The sequence below is a fragment of the Sander lucioperca genome, chromosome 3, assembly GCF_008315115.2.
Source record: "Sander lucioperca isolate FBNREF2018 chromosome 3, SLUC_FBN_1.2, whole genome shotgun sequence".
Taxonomy (NCBI): Eukaryota; Metazoa; Chordata; class Actinopteri; order Perciformes; family Percidae; genus Sander; species Sander lucioperca.
The window spans coordinates 18,215,632-18,240,360 of NC_050175.1; the positions used below are offsets into that span (position 1 = coordinate 18,215,632).

General features: G+C 40.8%; 2 protein-coding genes across 7 annotated transcripts in view; both read left to right on the forward strand.

The window, feature by feature from the left end:
- hipk3b (homeodomain interacting protein kinase 3b) overlaps window positions 1–20,943 on the forward strand; it is a 48,242-nt gene extending 27,299 nt beyond the window's left edge. Inside the window, exons 4-17 of one of the 6 annotated variants that reach the window (XM_031314344.2) lie at window positions 4,391–4,510; window positions 5,042–5,128; window positions 5,637–5,821; window positions 5,903–6,056; window positions 8,782–8,905; window positions 9,023–9,126; window positions 9,981–10,105; window positions 10,432–10,608; window positions 10,693–11,016; window positions 11,110–11,256; window positions 11,382–11,641; window positions 13,438–13,489; window positions 14,389–14,528; window positions 16,091–20,943. In XM_031314344.2, coding sequence (XP_031170204.1) covers window positions 4,391–4,510; window positions 5,042–5,128; window positions 5,637–5,821; window positions 5,903–6,056; window positions 8,782–8,905; window positions 9,023–9,126; window positions 9,981–10,105; window positions 10,432–10,608; window positions 10,693–11,016; window positions 11,110–11,256; window positions 11,382–11,641; window positions 13,438–13,489; window positions 14,389–14,528; window positions 16,091–16,596 — 2,505 coding nt within the window. In that variant the 3' untranslated portion in view covers window positions 16,597–20,943. The remainder of the gene's footprint in view (window positions 1–4,390; window positions 4,511–5,041; window positions 5,129–5,636; window positions 5,822–5,902; window positions 6,057–8,781; window positions 8,906–9,022; window positions 9,127–9,980; window positions 10,106–10,431; window positions 10,609–10,692; window positions 11,017–11,109; window positions 11,257–11,381; window positions 11,642–13,437; window positions 13,490–14,388; window positions 14,529–16,090) is intronic. The other 5 variants (XM_031314346.2, XM_031314347.2, XM_031314345.2 and 2 more) reach the window with 5 other exon arrangements.
- A 1,009-nt stretch (window positions 20,944–21,952) lies between these two features.
- kiaa1549lb (KIAA1549-like b) overlaps window positions 21,953–24,729 on the forward strand; it is a 64,245-nt gene continuing 61,468 nt past the window's right edge. The window contains exon 1 of the mRNA XM_031314352.2: window positions 21,953–22,760. Within this exon, the coding sequence (XP_031170212.1) occupies window positions 22,541–22,760 (220 nt within the window). The 5' untranslated portion in view covers window positions 21,953–22,540. The remainder of the gene's footprint in view (window positions 22,761–24,729) is intronic.

The window sequence follows — 24,729 nt, forward strand, 5'->3', positions numbered from 1 at the left end:
CCACTCATACCAAAGTATTTTTATGGCCTGGCATCATTTTTCACTCTCCCTAGGACTGAGACAGGAGAGATAACTCAACACCTCCGAAAGAGATTTGACTTGCACCATCAGTCTAAATATGATGAATCTGTTTTTGCACGAGCCAGTCAGCATCTCGCAAAGCTGCTTTAGAAATATCTGGGGGGAGCCTCCTCGATTTAGTAAGGGACTGCTTGGAGCTGATGGGGTTGACAAGGGTGGATGGGATAAAGTTGTCATAGATAAGGAGTGTAAGAGACAATACAATAAAAAGCAAGATAACAGGTGAGAAGGAACCTGTAGAATGAAGTAAGTATCAGCTAGAGATCAAAGTCTGCTGTATGTAAATGGTTGACTGAATTCATGTACAGTGTAAACACGGGTACTGGATTGTGTTAGAGGGCTTGAGTAATCTATAGAGAGAAAACAGAAGTATGTCACATTAGGTTTCAGCCTGTTGGATCTTGCACCGCTCCTGTTACTGTCTATTGTTGTCTGCTGATTAAAATACCTGCAGTGAATGTTAAGCTCTGGATGTTCTCTGGGATGTCTGAACTTCCCACCCTGCCCCATTTTAGCAGAATGGTTATGTAGTAGAGTCGGAAGCACATCCTGGAGGATCCCTGTTCTTGTCCTGTGCCTTTGAGTAATATACTCAATCCCTGTGCTGTGACTACACTATGCTTTACCACCCGCCCAACATAGGAAATACTGTCTCTCTTTGCCATGCACCATGCATGTGCAGGGTATTCAATTTGGTCGTGGTTGACCAATGAATGGGAAAAGCAGACCGTGCAGGAGCATAGGACTAATGATGAAAATATATTTTATTTGGGATTCTGGTGTTCTGGAGGCTTTAATCTCATAATGAGACAAGAATGTCATCGTCCATCATGATGTTTCATTGTGGACATCGTCAATGCCAATTCATCGTACAACCCTAATCAGTCCTTCAAACTTCAAAATAGAAAGCTTGTAAATTTGTATCGCCTAAAATAAAAAGCCAACTGACTGCATGTCAGTAAACAGCTAGACAGACAGCTGACTGCTAGTGTGAAGTGTCATCCAGGGGCCACAGGGTGGTCTGGCTGGAGCTGACTTCCCCCCCCCAACCCCTTCTTCCCCCCCCAACCCCAACCCCTTCTTCCCCCCCCAACCCCAACCCCTTCTTCCCCCTTTTCTTCTTCTTATCTTTCTGCAAGGGGTCTTGTTCCATGCCACACAGCATATTGTATTTATAACTCTAGCTGCTCCTCCTCCCTTCCTCCCCTCTCCTTACCTCATCCCCCAGCCACACCATATTTTACTTCACTAGTACAGCACGAGGCTGCTCACCTCTTTGATGCGACAAACCTCACGATTCAGCCAGTGTCTCATTATGAATGGCTAAGATTAGCCCATGTGCTGTCTTGTGTATGACACCATTCCCCATATTTGTCATGATCCCCTCTTTACGCTCTCTATCTCTTGCTTCCTCAGGCACCGTATAAGTGGTGCAACCATGGGGGTCAGTGCACGCTATTGCAGAGACCAAAGTTATGTGTGCTCTTTTCTTTTTTTCTTTGGGGCTCGGCCTAGCTGGCAACTTGGAGGATCTTTAAGAATAAGAGGATGTAGGCAGGGTCACTGGAAGCAAAAAGGATTTGGTTTAGTGGGGGTCAGGAGGAATCTTTCTGTTTGTAAGCTGGCACAAACTAGGGCTGCAGCTAACGATTCTCGATTAATCGAATAGTTGTTTGGTCTATGCAATGTCAGAAAATGGTGAATCATTTCAATCAGTGTTTCCCAAAGCCCAAGATGACATTCTCAAATGTCTTGTTTTTTCACAACTCGAAAGATATTCAGTTTAGTGTCAGAGGAGTGAAGAAACTAAAAAATATTCACATTTAATCACACTAATCGATTAATCTTTGCAGCTCTAGCACAAACTACTATACTATAAGAGATTAATTGTACAACGGGTAGGTAGGAGTGTGTACATTATTCCAAGCTGAGATGTACTTGTGTAATTTATTGCCGTGAGGGATATCATTGAAATACATCTTTTATGGTGTTTATTGTTATCTGGTCTGCCATAAAATAAATGCTCCCTGTACTTCCTGTCTGCTCTGCAGCAGGCCCCGGCTCGCTAGATATTTGTTTTGTGGAGCAGTAGCTTTGCACCAGCGACCTCGCTGGTTTGTGAGATCTCTGCAGAGACACGCCTTCCAGGAAAAATAAGGGTTTTCCCATCACAAGAATTTTCCCACCCACACATACTGGCTGTGTTGTTTTTTGTGTCTGTTTCTGTTTATATGATGTTGCAGAACTACAGCACAGCTATATTATGGACATGAAAGGAGGGGAATTTAGTCAATGTACCTTCAGGGTAAAGTTTGTTGGACAATGTCAGTAATCCTTGACTATTGTGAATAGTGAATGTGAAGGACAGAAAATGAAAGAAAGAGAGAGAGATTTTGGTTGGTAAATCAGCATGTACTGTGAAAATGACTAAAGGAAAGAGCAAATCCAAAAGGGAGACATGGACAGTGACACAAGGGGCCCTATCTTGCACCCGGCGCGGCGCAAAGCCGGACACAAAGCCCGACGCAAGTGTCTTTGCTATTTATTTATTTATTTATTTATTTATTTTAAGATGATTTTTTGGGGAGCTTTTTCCCTTTATTTCAGAGTGACAGTGGATAGACAGGAAAGGTGGGAGAGAGATGGGGGATGAAACACAGCAAAGGGCCGCAGGTCAGTTTTGAACCTGGGCTGCTGCAAAGGCCTCAGCCTACATGGGTCGCACGCTCTTACTGGGTAAGCTAGAGGTCGCCCCTTGTGTCTTTGCTATTTTAAGACCATCCAGCGGCCACGTCGTTTAAATAGCAAATGCACCTGCGCCCATCTTTGCGCCCATGGGCGTGCTGGTTTTACAGGGAGGTGTGTTCATATGAATTCTTGCCGTATTGCTATCTTGAGGCAGCGGGAAGTGATTGCGCCATTGACCAACAAAAACCTGGTCTAAAGTCAATAACGCAGCGGTGCACGGACCCTTTTTTCCGCCGTCAAACAAAAAGTGGATTTGGACACACCCTAAACGCACCTGTGCCATGCACTTCACGCCGTGCGCTTAGATCGATAAAATAGGGCCCAATGTGTTTTATGATACTTGGATGTTAGTGTGCCTTGACATAAGCGAGGGGCTCTCCACCATCCCGTCTAAATCTCTTAGCAGATGAGATTACAGTCATCATGCATGCCGTCAAAATCCCAATGAATGTATTGCTTGATCCTCTATAGCCAACTAACATAGATAGGTCCCACCCACATAAACACGGACACATTGCAGTATTTGCACCTCAGCAACAGACTCAAAAAAACCCGCTACTCAAGCATCACATTGGCCAGGGGGTGCAGCTTGAAGATGAACACATGAATAGCTTCCAACAAAAACATTTTCAGTCTCTGTAGTTAACTTTTAAGATGTAAGGTGCCTCACAAACACACTCATTTACGTTTAGCAGGCAGCAGGGTGGAAACTTCATACATGTTAAGTAAAGGGGTGAGGACATGTTTGCTTTACATCTAGATTGTGTATTTCAAAGAGAAAGGGAGCGATAGATCGTATAATATATTACATGCTTCATATGATCGTATAATATATTACATGCTTCATATGAATGTGTCAAGTGGTTCCTTGATGATTCTCACCCCTCTCCCAGTGTGTGGCTCTTTGCTTTTTAGCAGCGCTGAATCTCTAATGGTTGTTGTCCTTTACACTTGGGTGTGATTGACGTCAGCCAAGCTTCTCACTGGCCTCCTCTCATAAACCTATGTGTGACACTCTTGCCCCACAGCATCTGACTCACGAGCATCATTACATAGCAAACATTTGGTATTGATAGGAACCTTGTTATCGAAAGGACCCTGACACCTTTCAGAGATCATAAACACAAGCTATGCTCAGTACGGGGGTCTCATTTGGTTTTAGCCATTGGTCAGGAATGTGCCATCTTCAAGGTCTCTGCCGTTATCCCCACTGTACACGTCCACACACAGGAACGTTAACTGCTGATAGTGTGATGTCACTGTGAATTACCTTGTAAATTGTCAGTACATAAAAGCGTGTGTCAGTATAAAGTGTCCTGGTGATGTGTTGGTTTTGGAGAGAGAGTGGGTGATGGAGAAATTAACAATAACAGTGAATAAACAGCATTTATTGTTGAAGTGACATATTTAGAAGTAAGACAATTTCTTTTTGTTTAATATAAAATGTTATTACGCAAATGTTTTATTCCTACTTTAAACCCATTAAAATTGCCTTTTTATTTAGCTACAAGATTTTTTTCTATTCTATTTTCTTACTCGCTTTCCTTCTTATGTCCAACAGATTCGCTACATTTCTCAGACACAAGGTTTGCCAGGGGAACATTTATTGAATGCGGGTACAAAGACGGCACGGTTCTTTTGCAGAGAGTCCGACTCACCTTATGCAGCATGGAGACTAAAGGTGAGGAGTATTTACATACCTGCAAAATGTGCTGAATTGGCTTATTGCTGCTTATTCAAAACAACTAACCTTTACTCTTGTTTTGCTTCACTTAAAGCTGATGGTGAAAATCATAGGTCAGCTCCAACTCAGTCAACAAATATTTTCCTCCTCCCTCTGGGCAAACAAAGACTGCAGTTCCCAATAAAGAAACAATGGTTTTCTGAAACAAACCGAAACAGAAGAACTAACCGTTAAGATAAAGTCTCACATTGCTCACATTGAAAAATAATTTCCCCCTGGGATTATTAAAGTATTTCTGATTCTGAATCGGCTTAAGTTCTACAATGACATTTTTCTAAGGCAATGCATTTTGGGAGCATGTCATGAATACCCACCCTGCCTCTCTACTTTGGAATCTTATGTTCTGTATAATCATGTTTTTTAATTTCCTACATAGCACGTATGAACCAGTTTATAGAAAAGTAAACTATTAAAACCATAACAGAATTCAGTTCTTGCTGCCCCACTAAACATTTCCTTTTTCTGTAGTCAACAGATGAGCATGAGACGGAGACTGGAATGAAATCAAAGGAAGCCAGGAAGTACATCTTCAGCTGTTTGGATGACATAGCGCACGTATGTTAAGCCGCTCGGACCACAATGTACCTAACAGGACTTTAGAGGAAGTTCAACATCAAATGTTGAGATGATGTAGAGGAAGTACACCCACAGCTGTATGAACAGAATGCACATGTTATTACTTGGAAAGAAAGGAGTGCCTCTAAGCTCAACTTCCTTTCAGATAAATGCTTAACCCAAATTTAAAAATAAAGCTTAAGGTTTCACTTACTGTACTCTGTAGAAACACACCATTGGTGGAAATTCCCTAGGAAACCATTAATGCATGTTCAGGTTTGTTATTTCATAAGTCAGAGGAGATTCATAAGAATTAATGTTCATGACTAATTGTTTATCATTCTTAGGAAATGGGTATCATATTAAAAAAAAGTATTAATTCATCATACACAGAGCACACTGTAATGTAACATTTCTCATTTACTTAACCTTTTTCTTTTAACATGTAATCTATTAATGAACCGTTATTAAGACCAGTAGTTTTAACAGTAAATCATTTGTTTTCCAGGTGAACTTGGTGATGAATCTGGAAGGTAGTGACTTGTTGGCGGAGAAGGCAGACCGTCTGGAGTTTGTGGGCCTGCTGAAGAAGATGTTGTTGATTGATGCAGAAGAGAGGATTGCCCCTTCCGAAGCTCTCAGCCACCCCTTTGTGACAATGCAACACCTGCTCGACTTTCCCCATAGCAACCAGTGAGCCCACTTTGCCTCAGATTTTGATGTTGTCATTTTGACCTTCCTACATCTCTGACTGTGTCACTCCTCTGCCTGTAGTGTGAAGTCATGTTTCCACATCATGGATGTTTGCTGGACTCGTCCCAGTGCATATGAGGCGGCCAACAGAAATAAAGGTCCTTTCATCAGACCAACAAACGCTGCTGCCTCTGTCAACCACCCATTCAGCAAGATTACCGGTGTCCACACTCAAGTAAGTCCTTCATAGTGTAGTTTTTGGCGGCCTGTTTTAATTTTAGTTTTAGTCTAGTCTTTGTGTCAAGCTGTCATTTTTGTTTGTATTAGTTTTAGTCACGTTCATACGCTTTTTAGTCTAGTCAAGTTTCAGTCGACTAAATGTCTGAGCATTTTAGTCTCATTTTAGTCTGAATTATCCATGACTATTTTAGTCTAGTTTTTGTCGACGAAAACTGATGACATTTTAGTCTAGTTTTAGTCGACGAATATTGATGACATTTAGTCTAGTTTTAGTCAATGAAAATTGTATTTTAGTCTCTTTTTAGTAATGCAATTATATTTAATCCAGTCAATATAGTAAAAGTATCTAGTAGTATAGACAAAACCAAAATGTTGGCCAAGAACCCACACACTCTCTCAATCAAACACACTCTCTTAATCAAACACACACACACGACTAAACGAGATGAAATAACGTTATAACATTTCGTCTCATCTCATTTTGGTCAACAAAAATGAAGAGACCTTTTAGCATAGTTTTTATTTTGTAAACCACATTTAGTCTCGTTTTTATTCGTCACCAATATTGCATTATACATTTAATTATAGTCATCGTCGCATGACCAGCATTTACGTTGCGTCTCGTCTCGTTTTCGTCACGTGATAAAGGTTCGTTGACAACGATATTTAGTCATAATTTTCATTGACAAAAACAACACTAGTCCTTCAGGATGTGTCTGCAAAATCAGATATCACAATATCATTGATTATATACAGTACATCGATGTCGATATTGCGACGATATTGTAGGGTTGACAATTTGTGCTTTAACACAATATTTTCACAATTAGATGTTAGCTAAATAATCATTGATAATGTGGATATAATGACTAAGTGGTTAAAGGGAAAAAATAGAACAGAACAGTCTGGTAAATTCAGCAAATTACATCACTTTACTCTAATGTAGCCTTTAAAACCAGGAAAAGACAGCATTTACCATATAACGATATTATGATATCCAAAATCTAAGGCGATATCTAGTCTCATATCGCAATATGAATATAATATCGATATGTTTCCAGCCCTACTTAAAGGGTGATTTTGTTTTTTTCAACCTGGACCCTATTTTCCCATGCATTGCTGTCTACAAAACATGCTAAAATAGGGTCCAGGTTGAAAAAAACTAAGTTACCCTTTAAACACAGTAATCTTTAGATCAGGGAATTAATGCATTTATTATATATATATATATATATATATATATATATATATATATATATATATATATATATATATATATATGTATATGTATGTATATATGTATGTGTATATATATATATATATATATATGTATGTATGTATGTATGTATATGTGTTTTGTTTTCTGAACTGGGAATTGAAAAAATATAACAATATCTGAGTGATGGAATAATCACAGATGGTATGGGTCATTGACATGCAATGTGTTTTTCTGTTCATCAGAAGACTGATTGTGTAGACAATTTCCTCGCCTTTTATTGCTTTCGTGTATGCTGACTTGCTCATCTTATTGCGTCCTAGCACTGCTGTCATGGCAACAAAATCACGTCATGTGTCTGAGGTCATGGCAACGGTGCAAATCACCGCTGTTGCTGAGGAAAAAAAGGAGCAGACCATGTTTTTGGCATTGGATCTTTATAATGCAAAACATCTTAAAGTCTCTTCAAAAGGCACTGTTCTGAGGATGAAACAAAAAAACATGACCAGTTGTGACAATATAATATAATGATGACTACATATGTGTTTCATCAGTACATAGTCAGACATAAGGATAATATTAGAAGGCTCTCTCATTCCTATTCAAAATCAAAACCTGATGAAAGAATAACTGGTCCCATTCTTTGCACAATAAAACTGCTCAACTATAATGTTTCCATGGAGCAGCATAGTTAAAATGAAATAAGAAAATGTAGTGGCTTTTTTAGTGTTATCCTCTAAAAGGCTGCATTGTGTTTACTATCATGTGTATGGGGGTTGGGCTACATGCAGTAGCAGAACAATATATGCCTAGTTCTCGTTATTCAATAAATGTGATTATAGCCAGGCACGAGAACTGCATGCGTAGTGAAGCAGAGGCACATGCCTAACTGTTCTTTGTTTAGCCCTCAGGCCTGTCTCAAGGAATAAGTTCAACATTGTCTGTCGACCTTTTAGTTATCCAATCTTTAAAAAAAAAAAAATCTAGCCTTGGTGAGCCTGAATAAATTGGTTAATCCGTTTTTATAAGCGGGTTGATATGGAAAGGTGTTTAATCATATACCAACAGATCAAGAGCAGCATTTTAATGAGATGAAGGTATTGATCATGACATATTGAATAATTTCCTTTGCTTTGAATCCTTAAAGCATTTTAATTCCAGTTTACTGGGGAGTTGATCAGTCAGCAAGTGGACCATGGATACTTTTTAATTCATTACCCCGAACTTCTCTGAAGTAGATCAGCCATGTGTTGAGGTTATGATGGTCTTCTACTACATGTGAGCCAAGTGAGCTACCGTCTTTCGACTGAAAAGCCAGGGTTTTGCCTAAAGGTAACTGACTAACCCACTAATCTCTCAGTACAACACAGGTCCCTGGGCTCTGTCTGGCTGAAATACAGACTACTCTTGACAGAGCTGTTGCGATCTACTGGCTCTTTAATGCTATTGTTGAGCATTGTAATACCTCAGAAAAGTCCAGTCATATCCCTTTTCTCGTTTTTAGGGATTAGCCCCATCAGCCCCATCAGTGTTGCACCCTGGGATACCACTGCAGACAGGAAGTGGTCAGTTTGGATGCAACGATTCATTTCAGCAGGCACTCATTCTATGTCCCCCAGCCCTTCAAGGTAGGACATGGAAATCTTTATTTCCCTTGTTTATTATTCTTTGTGGTGGTTGGACTAAATATCTTAAAGTCAAATATTTCCTGTCCATTGTCCCTGCATGAATCTCCACCAACACAGCTAAACCAGCAGGCTACTCTGTTCGAATGGAGGCTTCTGTGCCTCTGGTCACTCAAGCACCCCCCATCCAGCCCATTCAAATCCGACCTGGAGTCATCACACAGGTAAGGGGGTAGCAGGAATATGAATGATGGCAATGGAGGTCAGAGAACAAGGAATTTGACCAAATATCGGCGTGGCCAATTATCGGGGCTGTAAGTTGCAGATTATCTGTGTCTGCGTTTTATTTGACCGATAAAGTTAATTAATTAAAAAGTGTGCTACTTTGGCTCCGCTACAGCTCTGTCTCCTCCTCTGTCCTTGTTTCATTAAAAAATTATTCTTACTTAATGCCCCGCCCACAACACTATCTAACTATCAACTAACTATCTGATTGGCTTGATGTTATATGAGTAATAGCCAATCAACACTCAACCTTACTGCTAATAGCCACTCAACACTCATCAACCTCGCTGCTGCTGACATACAGCAGCCTGAGCAGAAGCGGCTCTGGTGGAGTTGGTCACGCTAAGCTTGGAAGGCAGGCTGCAGGAATTTTCCGAAGTTAAAAAGTAAACACCTTTACCAGCTGCAACATATAAGTTTTGAATGCATCAGTATTTTGAAATGGACGTTTACTGTTGTTAAGTTTAGTATTTTTTGTTTGTTACAATAACATTTACTAATGCAAGACATAGTAGTATTTTATTTAAATCTTAATTTTGACTAACAGATTTTCATTTTACTGTAAATGCATATCAGTTCCGAATATTGGTCATTGGTTTCATTAACTACTAATAATCTCTATCGGCATCGGCCCTGAAAAACCAGTATCGGTCGACCTCTACAAAGAACATAGGCTGAGATGGAGGGACCGCTTGGCTTCATTAGTAAAGTTTATCTTTTTATGTGCAAGCTGATGAAAGCATCATGAGAGTAAAATTACTAGATTTAACTGCTTTGCTTCTCTGAACTTCAGGCCTGGTCCAGCCGTGCTCAGCAGATCTTGGTGCCCACTTGGCAGCAGGTGACATCAGTGCCCCCACCACCAACCACTTTGGCATCTGATACTATGGCAGGCTCACAAAGATTGGGTGACTGGGGGTAAGCAATTTGTTTGTTTCTGGGGATTACAGCACAATATGTTTTTGATACATTATCTGTATCCTTTCTTGATTTTATACATATTATTTTATATACTAATATGTAATATTATCTAAAGCAATACGTATTAGTGCCTTATTACCTTTAGTTGCTATGTACACTCTTGAGAAGGGCTGTACTACTCTGATACAGCTCACTTGCCCCCCTGAATATTAATGATTGATGAGTCATGCATGTCCCTTGGGAGCAGTGACTGAGACCATTTTGTCTGTAATGGTGCTAACGGCTTTTGGCTCAATTTGCAATGTTTTGTTTCCTTAATGCAGGAAAGTGCGTCCTCATGGTAACCATTACAGCTCCATGATTGCACACCCTCAGCCATTCTTAACCAACCAAATGACCATGTCCACCCACCAGCCAATCAACATAGGCATTGCACATGTGGTGTGGCCACAGCCAGCTGCCAACAAGAGAGCCAAGCCTTGTGTGAACAGGTATTGCATGTGAGTTTTGCCTTTTGCAACTAAAACACCTATACATGCGCTGAAATGGGTTCTTCCTTTCTGAAAGTTACTTGTTTTCTTTAATAGGGGCAGCAACTTCTCCCAAAACACGAACGTCCAAAATATAGCATGCCAGTCCCCAAAGATGGCCGATACAGCAAAGAATGTGCAGCAGGTAGAAGCCAGATGCCCAGAGGAAGGGCATGCTGCTGAAGAGGAGCAAGGAACAGAGCAAGTGGAGGAGGATGACGAGAAATGCTGTAAAGTGGAGCCAGACAGTGAGGAGCTTTCAGGTTCACAGGAGCAGCGTGTGGCCATGGTGATCTCTGACCTAGCTAGCCCGACTGTTAGTGTCATCAGTATAAGCAGTGATGAAGAGGAGAGCGCCCAAAGACACTCAATGGGGGAGTGAGTACTGACCATCAGGTTCCTTTTAACTTTATTTCTATATTGGTGAAATTAAAAATGTGCCTTATTTTATTTGTCTCTCGGTGCACACAGGTGTAAGGGTAGTGCAGATTGTGAGGCGTGTCAGAGCACCGTCAGTATGGAGAGAGTCTGTTCCCTCAGCAGTCCAGACAGCACGCTCAGCACCAGCTCTTCAGCCTCAGCCCAGTCCAGCACCTCACCCTGCAAACACCCCAACAGGTATGTTCAATTAAACTGATTCAAACAGAGCTCCTACAAATGTTCTTCCTGGTTCTACATAGTTGCTACACCACAACAACCGAGATATCTGTAACTTCCTTCCTCATTGTTTGCCCCCCTTGCAGTATGTCAGACGACGAACAAGAGAGTGGTTGTGACACAGTGGACAGCTCGCCTGCCTCAGACGCCTCTCGCCACAGTCCCTTTACACAGCGACGCTTCATCACCGACAGCAACCAAAACGGCGAGCCCCGTGTTGCGTGCGTTGCCCCGGAGACCGAGCCCAGCAAGCCAACAGTTCGTACAGTTGTAGTGCCTCCAATGAGAGTGCAGAACAACAACAACAACTACTACCCTGTTGTCGGTGAAACATATGGCAACACAGGTAAAACTTGACATATGATGCTTTGTTAACACAAATTTATCCAGTATGTTCCTTATTTAAGTCTGACTTTGAGTTGACCTAATAGTGTATATTGGTGCTTTGTTATACAAACCCCAATTCCAATAAAGTTGGGACGTTGTGTAAAATTTAAATAAAAACAGAATACAATGTTTAATAACACACAATTTAATGTTTTTTTTTTAACTGATAAACTTTATTTTTTTTCTGCAAATATTCACTCATTATAAATGTGATGCCTGCAACACATTTCAAAAAAGCTGGGACAGGGGCATGTTTACCAGCGTGTTAATCAATAAGCGTTTGGGAACTGAGGACTCTAGCTTGTAGGTGGAATTCTTTCCCATTCTTGCTTGATGTACGACTTCAGTTGCTCAACACTCCAGGGTCTCCGTTGTATTTTGCGCTTCATACTGGCCACACATGTTCAAGGTGAAACAGGTCTGGACTGCAGGCAGGCCAGTCTAGTACCTGCACAAAGCCACGCTGTTGTAACACGTGCACAATGTGGCTTAGCATTGTCTTGCTGAAATAAGTAGGGATGTCCCTGGAAAAGACTTTGCTTGGTTGGCAGCATATGTTGCTTCAAACTACTGTATATGTATATTTCAGCATTAATGGTGCCTTCACAGATGCAGTGCAAGTTACCCATGTCATGGGCACTTACTCACCCCATACCATCACAGCTGCTGGCTTTTGAACTTTGTGCTGATAACTATCTGGATGGTTCTTTTCCTCCTTGGCCCGGAGGACATGACGTCCATGATTTCCAAAAACAATTTGAAATGTGGACTCGTCGGACCACAGCACACTTTCCCACTTTGCGTCAGTCCATCTCAGATGAGCTTGGGCCCAGAGAAGCCGGCAGCGTTTCTGGGTGTTGTTGATATATGGCTTCTGCTTTGCATGGTAAGAGTTTTAACTTGCACTTGTAGATGTAGCGACGAACTGTGTTAACTGACAATGGTTTTCCGAAGTGTTCCTAAGCCCACGTGGTAATATTCTTTACATAATGATGTCGGTTTTTAATGCAGTGCCGCCTGAGGGATCGAAGTTCACGGGCATTCAATGTTGGTTTTAGGCCGTGCCGCTTACGTACAGAGATTTCTCCAGATTCTCTGGATCTTTTGATGATATTATGGACTATAGATGATGAAATCCCCAAATGCCTTGCAGTTGTACGTTGAGAAACATTGTTCTTAAACTGTTGGACTATTTGCTCATGCAGTTGTTCACAAAGTGGTGAACCTCGCCCCATCCTTGCTTGTGAACAACTGAGCTTTTTGGGGATGCTCCTTTTATACCCAATCATGACCAATTAACCTGTTCGCCTGTGGAATGTTCCAAACAGGTGTTTTTTAAGCGTTCTTCAACTTTCCCAGTCTTTTGTGTTGCAGGCATCAAATTCCAAATGAGTGAATATTTTCAAAAAAACAAAGTTTATCAGTTTAAACAATACATACATTTTCTTTGTAGTGTATTCAATTGAATATATATTGGAAAATATTTGCAAATCATTGTATTCTGTTTTTATTTACGTTTTACACGTCCCAACTTCATTGGAATTGGGGTTTGTACTTAAGAACTGCTGGAAGAGACCCAGGTTATCTCTAAACCTAAATTATCGTATGAATAAAGCAAGTGACCTTTTCTTCTCCACATTCATTTGCTTTGTCTAAAGTACACTCTGATGGTGTTATCCACTCAGAAGACTAGCAAGTGCATGAGTTGGTCATGCTAGCTCAAAGCAGTCACCACTGCTGCTGTCTGCTCCACAGGTCACATGGCCTGGGATTACGCTGTCTTTGTAGACCACAGAGGTTCTCACAGGTGATTATGGGTGACCTGCCCTGAAGTATCTGCTCTGATCTCTGGAGTGGATATTTGTTTGCTGTCATCACTCCTTACTCTGGCTCCAGACTGACTCTGAGCACCCCCATATCTGTGTGGATGTGCACTTTTTAAAGCTACATAAGACATGCGTAATTGCCCAACAATGTTTAATGTCCTCAATAAAATTTTCAAAACATGGATGTCAAGCAGAGAACATGAACACATTTTCTGGTTGGCCTAAACAAATAAATGTTGGATAGCGATTCTTTCTGGTGCTAAAGTGAAGTTACGCATGCTATATGTAGGCTTACAGCTGTGGTCAGTGGGACATCGCTGTCTTTCTCAGCAATCAAGTACATTTAAAAGCTACCTCTTTATAGGTATTATAAAGTAAAGAGTTTAACGGTAAATCCTCAGAGAAAATCATACAGAGTCATATCTGCTTTCATGTCAAAGACATCCCCCCCAACCCTCAGCTATTGCAACGAGAGCCCCACATAAAAGGGCACAGCTTGCTATTCTAGTGCTACCAGGTGTATTTATAGCTGATGGTCTGACCCCACTATAAGCTAGATATACAAGCTTAGTTACCAACTCCTCCCTGATCCCCCCAAACATATCTATTTATAATCACTTAGATCATATTCAGAGGACAGATGCCACTATGTTTAAAGGTTTGGACCTGATCAAGCACATCTGAAATCACTGATAATCCTACAAAGCCTCTTGTCACAAATGTTGCCATTTCTGCAGAAGTAGTTGGATCCAATCCCTGGTTGCATCTTGTTTGCCTTTTGCCTGCCCTTATTTACATTGTGATCTTAATAGTGGGACACCAAATTGTCTGCGTTAACACATGCCATTTCCATCTCTCTGTTTCTCCGTCCGTCCCTCAGTCTTAGAGTCTTCATGCCAGTCCAAAGGGCGAGGCATTCCTGGGCGACAACATCACCACTCCACTCCCCTCCTCAACAGGCCACAGAAGATCACCCCTGCATTCCAGCCCCAACAACAGCAGCCTATAGGCTTTGGGCAGGTGAGCACATGCAGTCACATACATGTATTACACAATCACAAACACAAGCATACCTAAAAATATATATTTATATTTAATTTGTTGAGGGTTGTTGACTGCAGAGAGATATTGGGGACACTTGGCCCCATCGATCAAGGAGAATATAGAGTATATGCATGTGCCAAAGAGAATTTGTGTTTATTTAAGATGGCAAAAATTGTATTTAATGTTCATAAAAAAAATGATTGCAGGGATAAAATCAGTTACGCACCACCTCGGTTTTAATCACTGGCAGTGGTAATGCTTTAGACAAGGTGTCCCACTGAACACAACTAGCAGTGTTGTCCCATTTGAAGTCCGATTTTCTGAAATTGCCACGTCAAGTCTTTGTATCCTGAATCTGTCCCCTGTTTGGAGTGTTAAGAAGTGAAGAAGTTGGCAAATTGTGCCAGAGAATGCAATTTCTAAAGTGGTTTAGGTGATAAAAAGCATTTGAATTGCAAATATTTGTTTTTTTTATAGCAGCAGCCAAGAGCACACTGAAAATGGAACTTAATTCATCTGCCACAGTAGCTTTTGTCCCTAACAAATCTCCCAGCTTCGCTCAAAATTACTCACAGTTGGTGGGTGAACATTTCCAACTGTGTTTAAGGGTGAAGACATTTTACTGTAATACTGCTTACTTAATGGACTGCCAGTAAGACAAAGAGAACGAATACAATATTGTAATGTTATCCACACAAATTAAGAGGAGGTGAATGTCAAGATTGGTAATGACTGATTAGAGACCCAACACTGAGTACATTACATGCACATCAATATTCCACCATTATTCCGAATATGACAACATTCCGAATTTGATACAGGTCATGTAAACAGCATATTCCGGTTGGATATTCCAAATAAGGCCTTTTTTTTCAGAATAAAGCATTTTCCGATTAAGACGTGGGATATTCCGGTATTATCCGGGTTTTAGAAGCATTCTTTGGACATGTATTCAACGCATTCAGAATATGCGTCTCAATCTGTGTTTTTACCGCAGTTTACAGCCAGTTTACGGCCTCTTGCCTCTATCACAGCTTATGGTCAGCTCTGTGCGTTGCTATGGTTGCTGTAAACAAACCAACCAGCCAACAGTTTGCAAGGCTGCAGACCCGATTAGAAGGAGAAACACAGCTGCTTCTAAACATTATCAGAGACTTGGATATCAACAGGTTTTTGGATATGCGCACACATCGCAACGACGACCTTTTCAAGAAGCTGGTTGAAGGAATAAAAGAGGGAGGCTGTGTTCGCACCGTCCAACAAGTCCACCACCCCTGGAAAACTTTGAAAAAAATCGTATTTTGCATGGCTGCATGTAAACAGGAATATTAGTGCAATATTTGCTTTCATTAGCCATTAAACAGCTTAGTCAGAATAACGTCTTTTTCGGAATAAGGGCATAAACCAGAATATCGTGTGCATGTAAACGTAGTCATTGACATGTAAAAATGTGCACACAGCAGCATCTAGTGGCTCATGAAGTCAAAGTCTGTCGATGAAGATGGTGAATCTAATTAGCCAGATATTCTCTCCCTCAGGTGCAGCATTTCGGTTCCTGCCATCAGGAATGGAACGGCAACTTTGCCCACCGGAGACCACAGGCCTATATCCCCCCCACCATACATGGACACACATTCACCCTGTCCCACAGCAGCCCAAACCACACTACGGGCCCCCACCTTGGGGGCCACCCGCACACCCAGCCCACTTTACTGTCCTACCCCCCGCCTGGTCCTCTGGTCACAGCTGCACCCGTGGCCCACCTCCTGGCTTCCCCTGTAGCCTCCCGTCCCGTCCTCCAGCCCACCTACAGCATCTCCCACCCGGCAGGCATCGTGCATCAGGTTACAGTGGGCATCAACCCCCGGCTGCTGCCCTCCCCCACCTTGCACCCCCAGGGCCAATTCAAGCCCCTTTTTCCCCCGCACTCCTACATTGCCTCGCCCGCCTACGCCAGTTTCCCTCTCAGCCCCACCAAAATAAACCAGTACCCTTACATTTGAGCATGCCTGCCCAGGTACCCTTTATACCACCAGAGGGCTAAGTGAGCAGGGCATCTTAAACCACAAACATGGTTTTCATTTCCAAAACCATGGCACAACCACAGAGAAAGCAAGCTATTTTTTGAATCATGTAGACTTGGGTGTAATTGAACTTCAAGCTTTAAAAAAAAGAAAAGAAAAAAAAGTGAGAGTTCCAATGATGGAGATGATTTGGGCAAAGAATAAAAAGGAAATAATGTATGACTGATTGAATGAAAGAATGAATGAATAGTTAAACTCACACTTAATGTGTTTTGCACATTTGATATATATCTTTGCATTGGATCTTCTACGAATACTCCTCAAAACAGGTAAAATAATTGGGGTGGTGTTGAATAGTTAGACTTTGCACCCCTGATCCCAGCTATTTTTCTATATTGCCTTCTTATGTGTGCAAGACACATCCATATTTGTAAAGCCATCCCAGTCTCTAGCTCTAGATCGACAGATGCACACGTTGTCCACAGTGTATGTTGTACTGCGTTTGAAGTATTTGTACCTTTTCGGTGTCTTTTGGTGTTAGCAATGTCATGTCAATTAACCGATTTATATAGGGTTGTTCCTCACGCTGCATGTGGTCTTGCATGAGCAAAAATGTAAACGGAAAGATGCATAGACGTTGCTCTTATTGTTTGTGTCACAAGACTCGCTGCATTGTAAAACTGTCCCCAGCCATAGTGCCTTACATATTTGAGGTTGTTAATGTTACTACTTATATATGACTATATACATGAATATTAATGTACTGGACTGCAGCACTTGAAATTCCAATCAGTCGATGCATCCTATGAGTGAGTATATATATGCACACGTGTATATGTCCTTGCATAGCCTGCATGGATGTGATGTATCGCGGATAGCGGTGCTTAACTTTTGGAGTCGGTGTATATTTCAGTGTGTAGTGAGTTACTTTTCTGTTCTTTCAAGAAGAACAGCATGCTTTGCTGTTGCGAATGCTTACTGTTTCATTAAAAACGTTATTTTTTTCGTTCTCCCTTTTCCCCGAATGAACTAGTGTACAAAGTGCAAGTACTGAGTATTGCTTAATATTTGATAATCACTTTCTATTTAGTAAAACTGTTATTACGAACAGTATTTGTACTGTTTGATGAAACTGCAATACAATCTAAATAGTCGTTGATTCGTTTTCTTTTCTTGTCTTCGTATTTTCATTTTGAGTGTTTTCACTTTGTTTCTTAGACGTTTAGAAGTGTGGTGGGCATGGCTTTGATTAGGTAAGGAAAGAAATGCAAATTAATTCATGGTATGGAATTTTCTAAGCCTGAGCAAACCATGTAGTATTCAATATACACACATATATGGACATATATTATAGAGCTAGACTATTTAGTACAGATGCTTGATAAGGTGTGAGTTAATTGTGTGCAATTCTCATTTATGCATGTGTGACAAAGTTAACTTTTTTCCCTACATTATACCATTTGTCAAAGGCTTAAGGCTTATCGGTGTCGACTGCTTATTTTATACATTCCGTCAGGGAGGATATATACATATATATATATCATGGTAGCACCAGTCTATATATATGTAGATATGCTGTGTGTGCATTTTATCTGTTTGTTTTACAAGTTATGTGTGTCTTTTTTGTCTTTTATTTTCAAATGAAGTTGCTTGTGCAGCACCAAAGACTGTAATTCATTTCCTGAGCAAGGTAGCTATTCTGTTTGCATAGACCTCAGTTATACTGTAGTTGTAGAATGGGGCTAAAGAAAAAAAGAAAAAAAAAAAGTATTTAAAAAAAAACGGCCGAGGTTTTGTCTAGCTTATTGGGCAATTAATAAGTCGTATCATTTCTTTCTTGAATGTATCATAGATAAGCTGCTATATGATGATTGCCACTTCGATAGCTGTGAAATTAGGTGATTTCTCTGAGTTTAAACCCAGCGTTGCTATTTTTGTATAGGTCCCTAATTATCTGAAATAGAAGTGGTTTTGATTTTTGTGTTTTGCGTTCATATTTGGAGTGTCATTGTAACTACTGTATTGCTGATGATGAACATTAGTTGCATTTGTTGTTTCTCGGGGTGTGTGTGTTTTTGCATCAGTATTTTATCCTTATTAACCTTTCGGGCTCATCACTGCATATAAATGATGTATCGATATAACTTAATTTTTGTATGTTTTCATATTGACGTTTTGTATGCATCTAAAGCTGTAGCTTGCAGGATTGATTTAACTTTTTCATTGTACGTATATACGGTGTACTACCAGTACTCTTTTGTGTGTTACATGAGCACTGTGAGATGCCAGAAAAAATATCCATTATGTTCATTGAAAAGCTTCTGTAATGTTTCCACCAATTACACACAAACACACTCGCCACTAAGTACTCGTACAGGGTTAGGCTTGTGAGGGTTTGGGGTGATTAGACTGTGTCCAAAAATAAATTTAGCCCAATGTTTCTGTTCCAAAATAATGTTTTACAACTTGTTTTCTGGATGAATTAATTTGAACAACTGTTTATCACAACCTGTTTAACTGTTCAATGTTATACCTGGCTAGAATATCAGTTTGTTATTCTAAACTGCCTTGTGTTCAGATCGCTCTCCCCTTTATGAGTGTCTCATATCAAAATGATATTTTGTCAACGCAAAACTGTGGCCATTGTTATGTGTTCCTTCCCAAAATTGACAGTGTGAGCAGCACTGTGTATGTGCCTTGAGCTTCAGAAAGTGAGAATTAAAAGTGAGAAAAGATGGTGATTCCTCACCTCTTATTTAAGGAGGAAGGCATATTATCCACTAAGAGTCGGTTACTGTATAGAGTAGACAGTCTTTTAACGGCCACACCACCAGGAATTAAAAACGAACACGTGAAATCGGACTTCAACCCAGTGTCATTCCAGGGACTTGTACTCCTCAGATCAGCTCGTAGACACGACAGAGGACATGTACACGGTGGTGGTGCTCCTCTTATTTCAGATAGCCGCCACCAAAGCCTCTCTGTGATAACACACACGATAAAACACACATACACGTTGAATGATATGACACTCAACGACCTTTGGATAGTCACTCTGGCTAAACAGCAGATGCAATACTTTACATTGTGCGGTCATTGCACCACCAAGTGTTCTTAGATAATCTCCATGCTTTACATTTCCTTGCATGTACACCTAAGTTGTTTCAATTTGTCTGCCTAGAAGCTGTCTGCTTAGAGTAGCTTTTCCATCGTTAAGACTGAGCGTGAGTAACCAGAGCACAGTTTACAACACTGGCCTTTTAAAAAAACTAAATCAGAGAAGCCGTACTTTATATCCAGTTTTGATGTTGATCTGTGTTCTGGATGGAAACCGCTCTGGCAAGGAGATTATTGTGGTTTTTCTGCACAGTGAGTCATGCGTGCAATACTCCACATTTAAACACTGACATTGATATGGTTGTTTGATTTGTAGATTATTATTTTTTTCTTCTTACCTGTACGCTTTACTGATCATATTGAGTATCATTTTGGGAAAGAAAGCGTATGGCGACAAGGCATGACTTTGGCAGATTAGTGCTCGAAATAGTTCCCCAATAATAAGCATGTGAAATGTAATCTGTGTTTTGATTTCTCCAAAGGTATTCACCAGCAATGCGCCTGCATAAACTCTCCCATACTTGTTAGGAAAAGACGAGAGAAATCTTTAAACTTTTTTAATTTCCCACACGATTGACACCTTAGTTTTATGGATCACTTTTTTTTTTTTAAAGGTTTCATGTAACATTTAACAGATAAATGATTTGTAAAATTACTACTATTAAAGTTGTCACTTTGATATCAGAAAACAAATCCTCTGCTGCAGTATTATCCTTTAGAGATGTTTAATTCAGGGTCTGTATTAGTCTAACTGTACTACTGAGTTACTCTTTGATTTCATTTGGGGTTTTGTTTTACTTAAGCTCTTATTTTTCTGGTCATCTATCAATTTCAGAGTTAATTCACACTGCAAGTTATGGGATCATCCGTTTAGATTGCTCATCAAATAGATTTGATTATGAAATCTGAACTGTTACTGTTTTAATACCTGTAGATTTTTTGTGGCTTTGTTTTTTGTTTAATTTAGCTTTTTCTATTTTGTGCTACACTAGTTTGCCATGTAGCAATTGCACTGTGCAATATTTACAGTATGAGGACTGGGAAAACTAACTCTATGGATGTGATGTCTCTTTACAGTTTGCGATAGTGTTTCCTCTCTAGTTCTCAGTGATTTAGGTGTGACCAAGCCTTCTCTACTTTGTCACATTAAGCGGGTTTTCCAGGTGACTCTTTTGGTGAGTGTCAAAATAAGACTTTATGGTGTATTATTGTTAAGATTCACTTTGAATTAAAAAAAATCTATTGATGCAGCTCTTTTTGACTTGTTGTTTGACTTACCCCCCCATCATTTTATTCATTCAGGTGCTTTTCTTGTATTGAACACTAGCTGATCATATTGTTTGTCCACCACATTCTCAAACAGTGACTGGCACATCATACTCCAGTGGTTTTCAAACTCAGTAACATGAGAGGACCTGCAAATGATGATTATTTTTTATTGATCGGATTGGTCAGAATTGTTAGGGTTTATTGATCAAGAGCCCAAGGTGACATCTTCAAATCTGGCCAGATGTTTAAAACTCCGAATTTTAAATTTGTAATGATACGGTTGGCAGCTATGAATGATTTAAAAAAAAAAAAAAAAAAAAAAAAAATCAGTGAGAAACTGGAATCAAAACATATTTTGTATTTTTATTTTATATTTAAATAGTATTTAATAGTATTAATTGATTATCAAAATAGTTGTGGGTCCATATTCTGTCAATCAAATAATGGATTAATTGACTTTTTTTGCTCCACTGAAAAACAAATGGGAATGTTAACATTTAACATTTCATGGCACAGTTCCATTATAACTGTCTGTGCAAACTACATCTGCTGATGAGATAAAGATAATTTGATATGATCGAAAGCTCCAGAACAGCTGTTACATCGACTTTATGGCGAGATATCAAATCACCCTGGATTCCATGCAAAATAAAAAAGTAGGCCCATATAATTACTAACGGAATTATGCTATTATTGTTTTTAATAATGTGATAGGCTACATGATAAAATAATATTGACTTTAAGTGTAGCTCTACACTTATAGTCAATATTATTTTAAAAGACGTTGTTTGTGGTGAATTCTTGTCAAATGGGGTTTGCTTTATTTTCGATTAGCCGATAGTGTTTTCCTGAGTCTGTGCTGCCATCTTGTGGTGGTAAGGAAGAACAGCCGTCATTGGTTCTAGTCATAGACTGTATTTCAGGATGTAGCGATTAGCCTACTGTATCCCTGAGAACCAGGACACGATTGTAGGCTAGGCTACATAGGCTATTTGTTAGTGGAGTTAAAGTAAAAACTATAAAGTCGCCCTTTTTGAATATTCATCCACCGTAGCTATGCGTGTACAAGTCTAAACAATAACCAGCTTCATGTGGAGTTACGTGTCTGGCTTATTTCACCCAGCAGAGGTCGTCCTACGGACTGCTCTCTTTGACTTTCTCCCGACTATTAACAGCAGAGAGGCTAATTTGCTCAGGTTGACCAGGGGGGTGTTAGACTTACAAGCAGTGACCCAGCAGCTTCCATATCCTTACATTTGTGGATAAACGTCCCCCGAGCACACCCAAATGTGTGTCATCCATCCGGAGCAGGTCTGTATAAGGCAGTTTACCGCCAACAGCTAAATGTCAAACCTTCGGCATAGTGTGCGCGCCTCCCTGCGCCACTCGGTGATGATGGGTGGACCGAGCGGAGCGGAGCGATAGGGCGCATTTCTTAATTTCCCTTCAACGCCGCGTCCCCCCTCCAGCCCTGGACATCACGACGAGACCGCGGGACCGCTTTGTTTCCCGTTCACGCACGAAGATTGATCCAATGTATTATTTACGACCGAAACTTCAGCAACTTATCCACTGGATATGGCTCCCGGTTTGAGGAGTGGGCAGACAGGTCACCCCAAAGTGGTGGGAGCCGGCGGAGCGGACCCCGGTAGGCGCTCGCCGCGAAGGACGGATGCCGGAGGAGAGGGGAGGTGTTTGAGGGCCAGGTGGCGAGCCGGAGCAGTGGGGATGCTTGCAAACTGCCTGCTGTATGTGGGGATGCTTTTACTTCTTGTCCGGTGCGCTTTGGCCGCAGAGGGTAAGCACACTGCCGAGCTATCTGCTCAAAGAACACACATGCTGATGTGTTGCATTATAACCTCTGTCACATCTAAGCCTACATTGGGAGTGACGTCTGTTGCGAGCAGTTGGAACATATTGGGTGGAAAATGGGTCTTTTGTTTCACACATGTAGCGTTTTGTAATCCGCACATTTATTGCTGCTGGGTGCATGATTCACATACAGGCTGTAGGCTATGGATGGCTCAATCTCAATTTTAGGAACGCAACAATGTTCTATCTGTGGTCCAGGCACCTATTGCTCTGTATGCTGTGACATGCAGTATGCCTAGGCTGGTATTGCATTGCAATTTGCGCAGTCAGGAGAATGTCCAAACGGCTATTATTCAGGATTCATTCCCGCTACTGACCGCACTGACATGATATGTGGTGTGAGAGAAGGTGTTGATGATGGACTGGACAGGGTTTGCTTGTACGTGATGTAACTCTCTGCCACCTGCTAATCTTTCCACCTGACGCCAGCCAACTCTTTTGTCTCTGATCAGATTGCACTGCACATACCTTGAACCTCTGCAGCTGGACTCATTATGAGCTATCTCGATCTCAACTTCGTCTTGCATCTGAACTTCACTTCCCCTTTGTTCTGCAATAGGCATGTCACGTTGTATGCATTCCCATGCCAGATGTTATTAAACGTTATTATTGTGTGTAATGAACTTAAGGGAGTTTTATTCTCGGAATGCAATGCAGTCACAGGACAGTCAGTGTTTCAGAGCATATGGGTCAGCACTAATGACACACAGGCTACTGTAGCCCATTGGAGGTCTGTGGGTCTCTGACGGCATGCGAGGCAGCTGGGGTAATGTTGGACAACATAGCTGCCCTTCAACCATGAACGCTTGAAGAAAAGGCTGCAAAAAGGCAATTAGTCTCAGCATGTGCACTGATTTGGCTGCATCACCCTTTTTTTCCTCTCGTGACTATTTATACCACCTCAGTGTGGATAGCTTTAAAACAGCACAACACAAGATGTTCTGTGCAAATGTTAAGTGTGTCTATCTAACAGTACCTCCAGTCTGCAAACTGTGATGTAGTGGCTGTAGTCTCACCTCTGCTGATGCACTGCTACAGTAGCAGAGTCTCCTCCTCCTGCTCCCTCCTCCTTCTCACAGTCAGCACATCCATTCTTAAACACATGAGACCAGCAGCAGCAGCAGCAGCAGCAGCAGCACCACCTGAGCTATACAGTACATATTTAGTGAAAGAGGCACAGAAGTACTCTCTGTTTTCACCTACAGTACATCAGATTCTATGGACAAGAAACTAGCACTTAGTAGTCTTTTGTGTACTGTAGATATACGAACTGGTTTACTGAGAATGAATGTTGGAGTCTGTGACCTTTTACTGGTTGACTCTATGTTTACAATGGTCTGTATGCTGTATTTTTAGTAGTGTTACTGGTTTGAAACATGGAGGATGTACTCCTAGCTCCAAAAAATGATCCTGGGTTTTCTTACAGTCAATGTGTATCTTTGTGTGTATCTGCTAAGGTAGTTACTAACTGTGCACACAGGGACCTCTGCCCTCTCTTTAAATTCATTTCTGTATACGGTTCAGTAATGATTTGAATGTAATTTCTAAGATTTGGCTTATTCTTAAATCTCCTCCTTCCATGGTTCCTTATGGATCTTTAATGGGATGCATTATTCAGTAAATTAGGGATGCACTCATTCCGATGCACTGGATCGGTACGGGCGCAGAAACTGACCTTATTAAATGGGTCAGGTATCGGCCAGATGTGACTGATGCACAATAAAGACTTCTTTGTCAACGCCATTACGAAAGTATGTGTTTCCTCCATCAGGGTCACTGATGTAGTTTTTAGTGCCACAGTTACCTCTGGCCTCATATTACCTTATATAAAACAAAAATCCAATGAGCCCTATGCAGTGAGATTTTTAATAGGGAAAAAAGAGAGCAGTGGTATC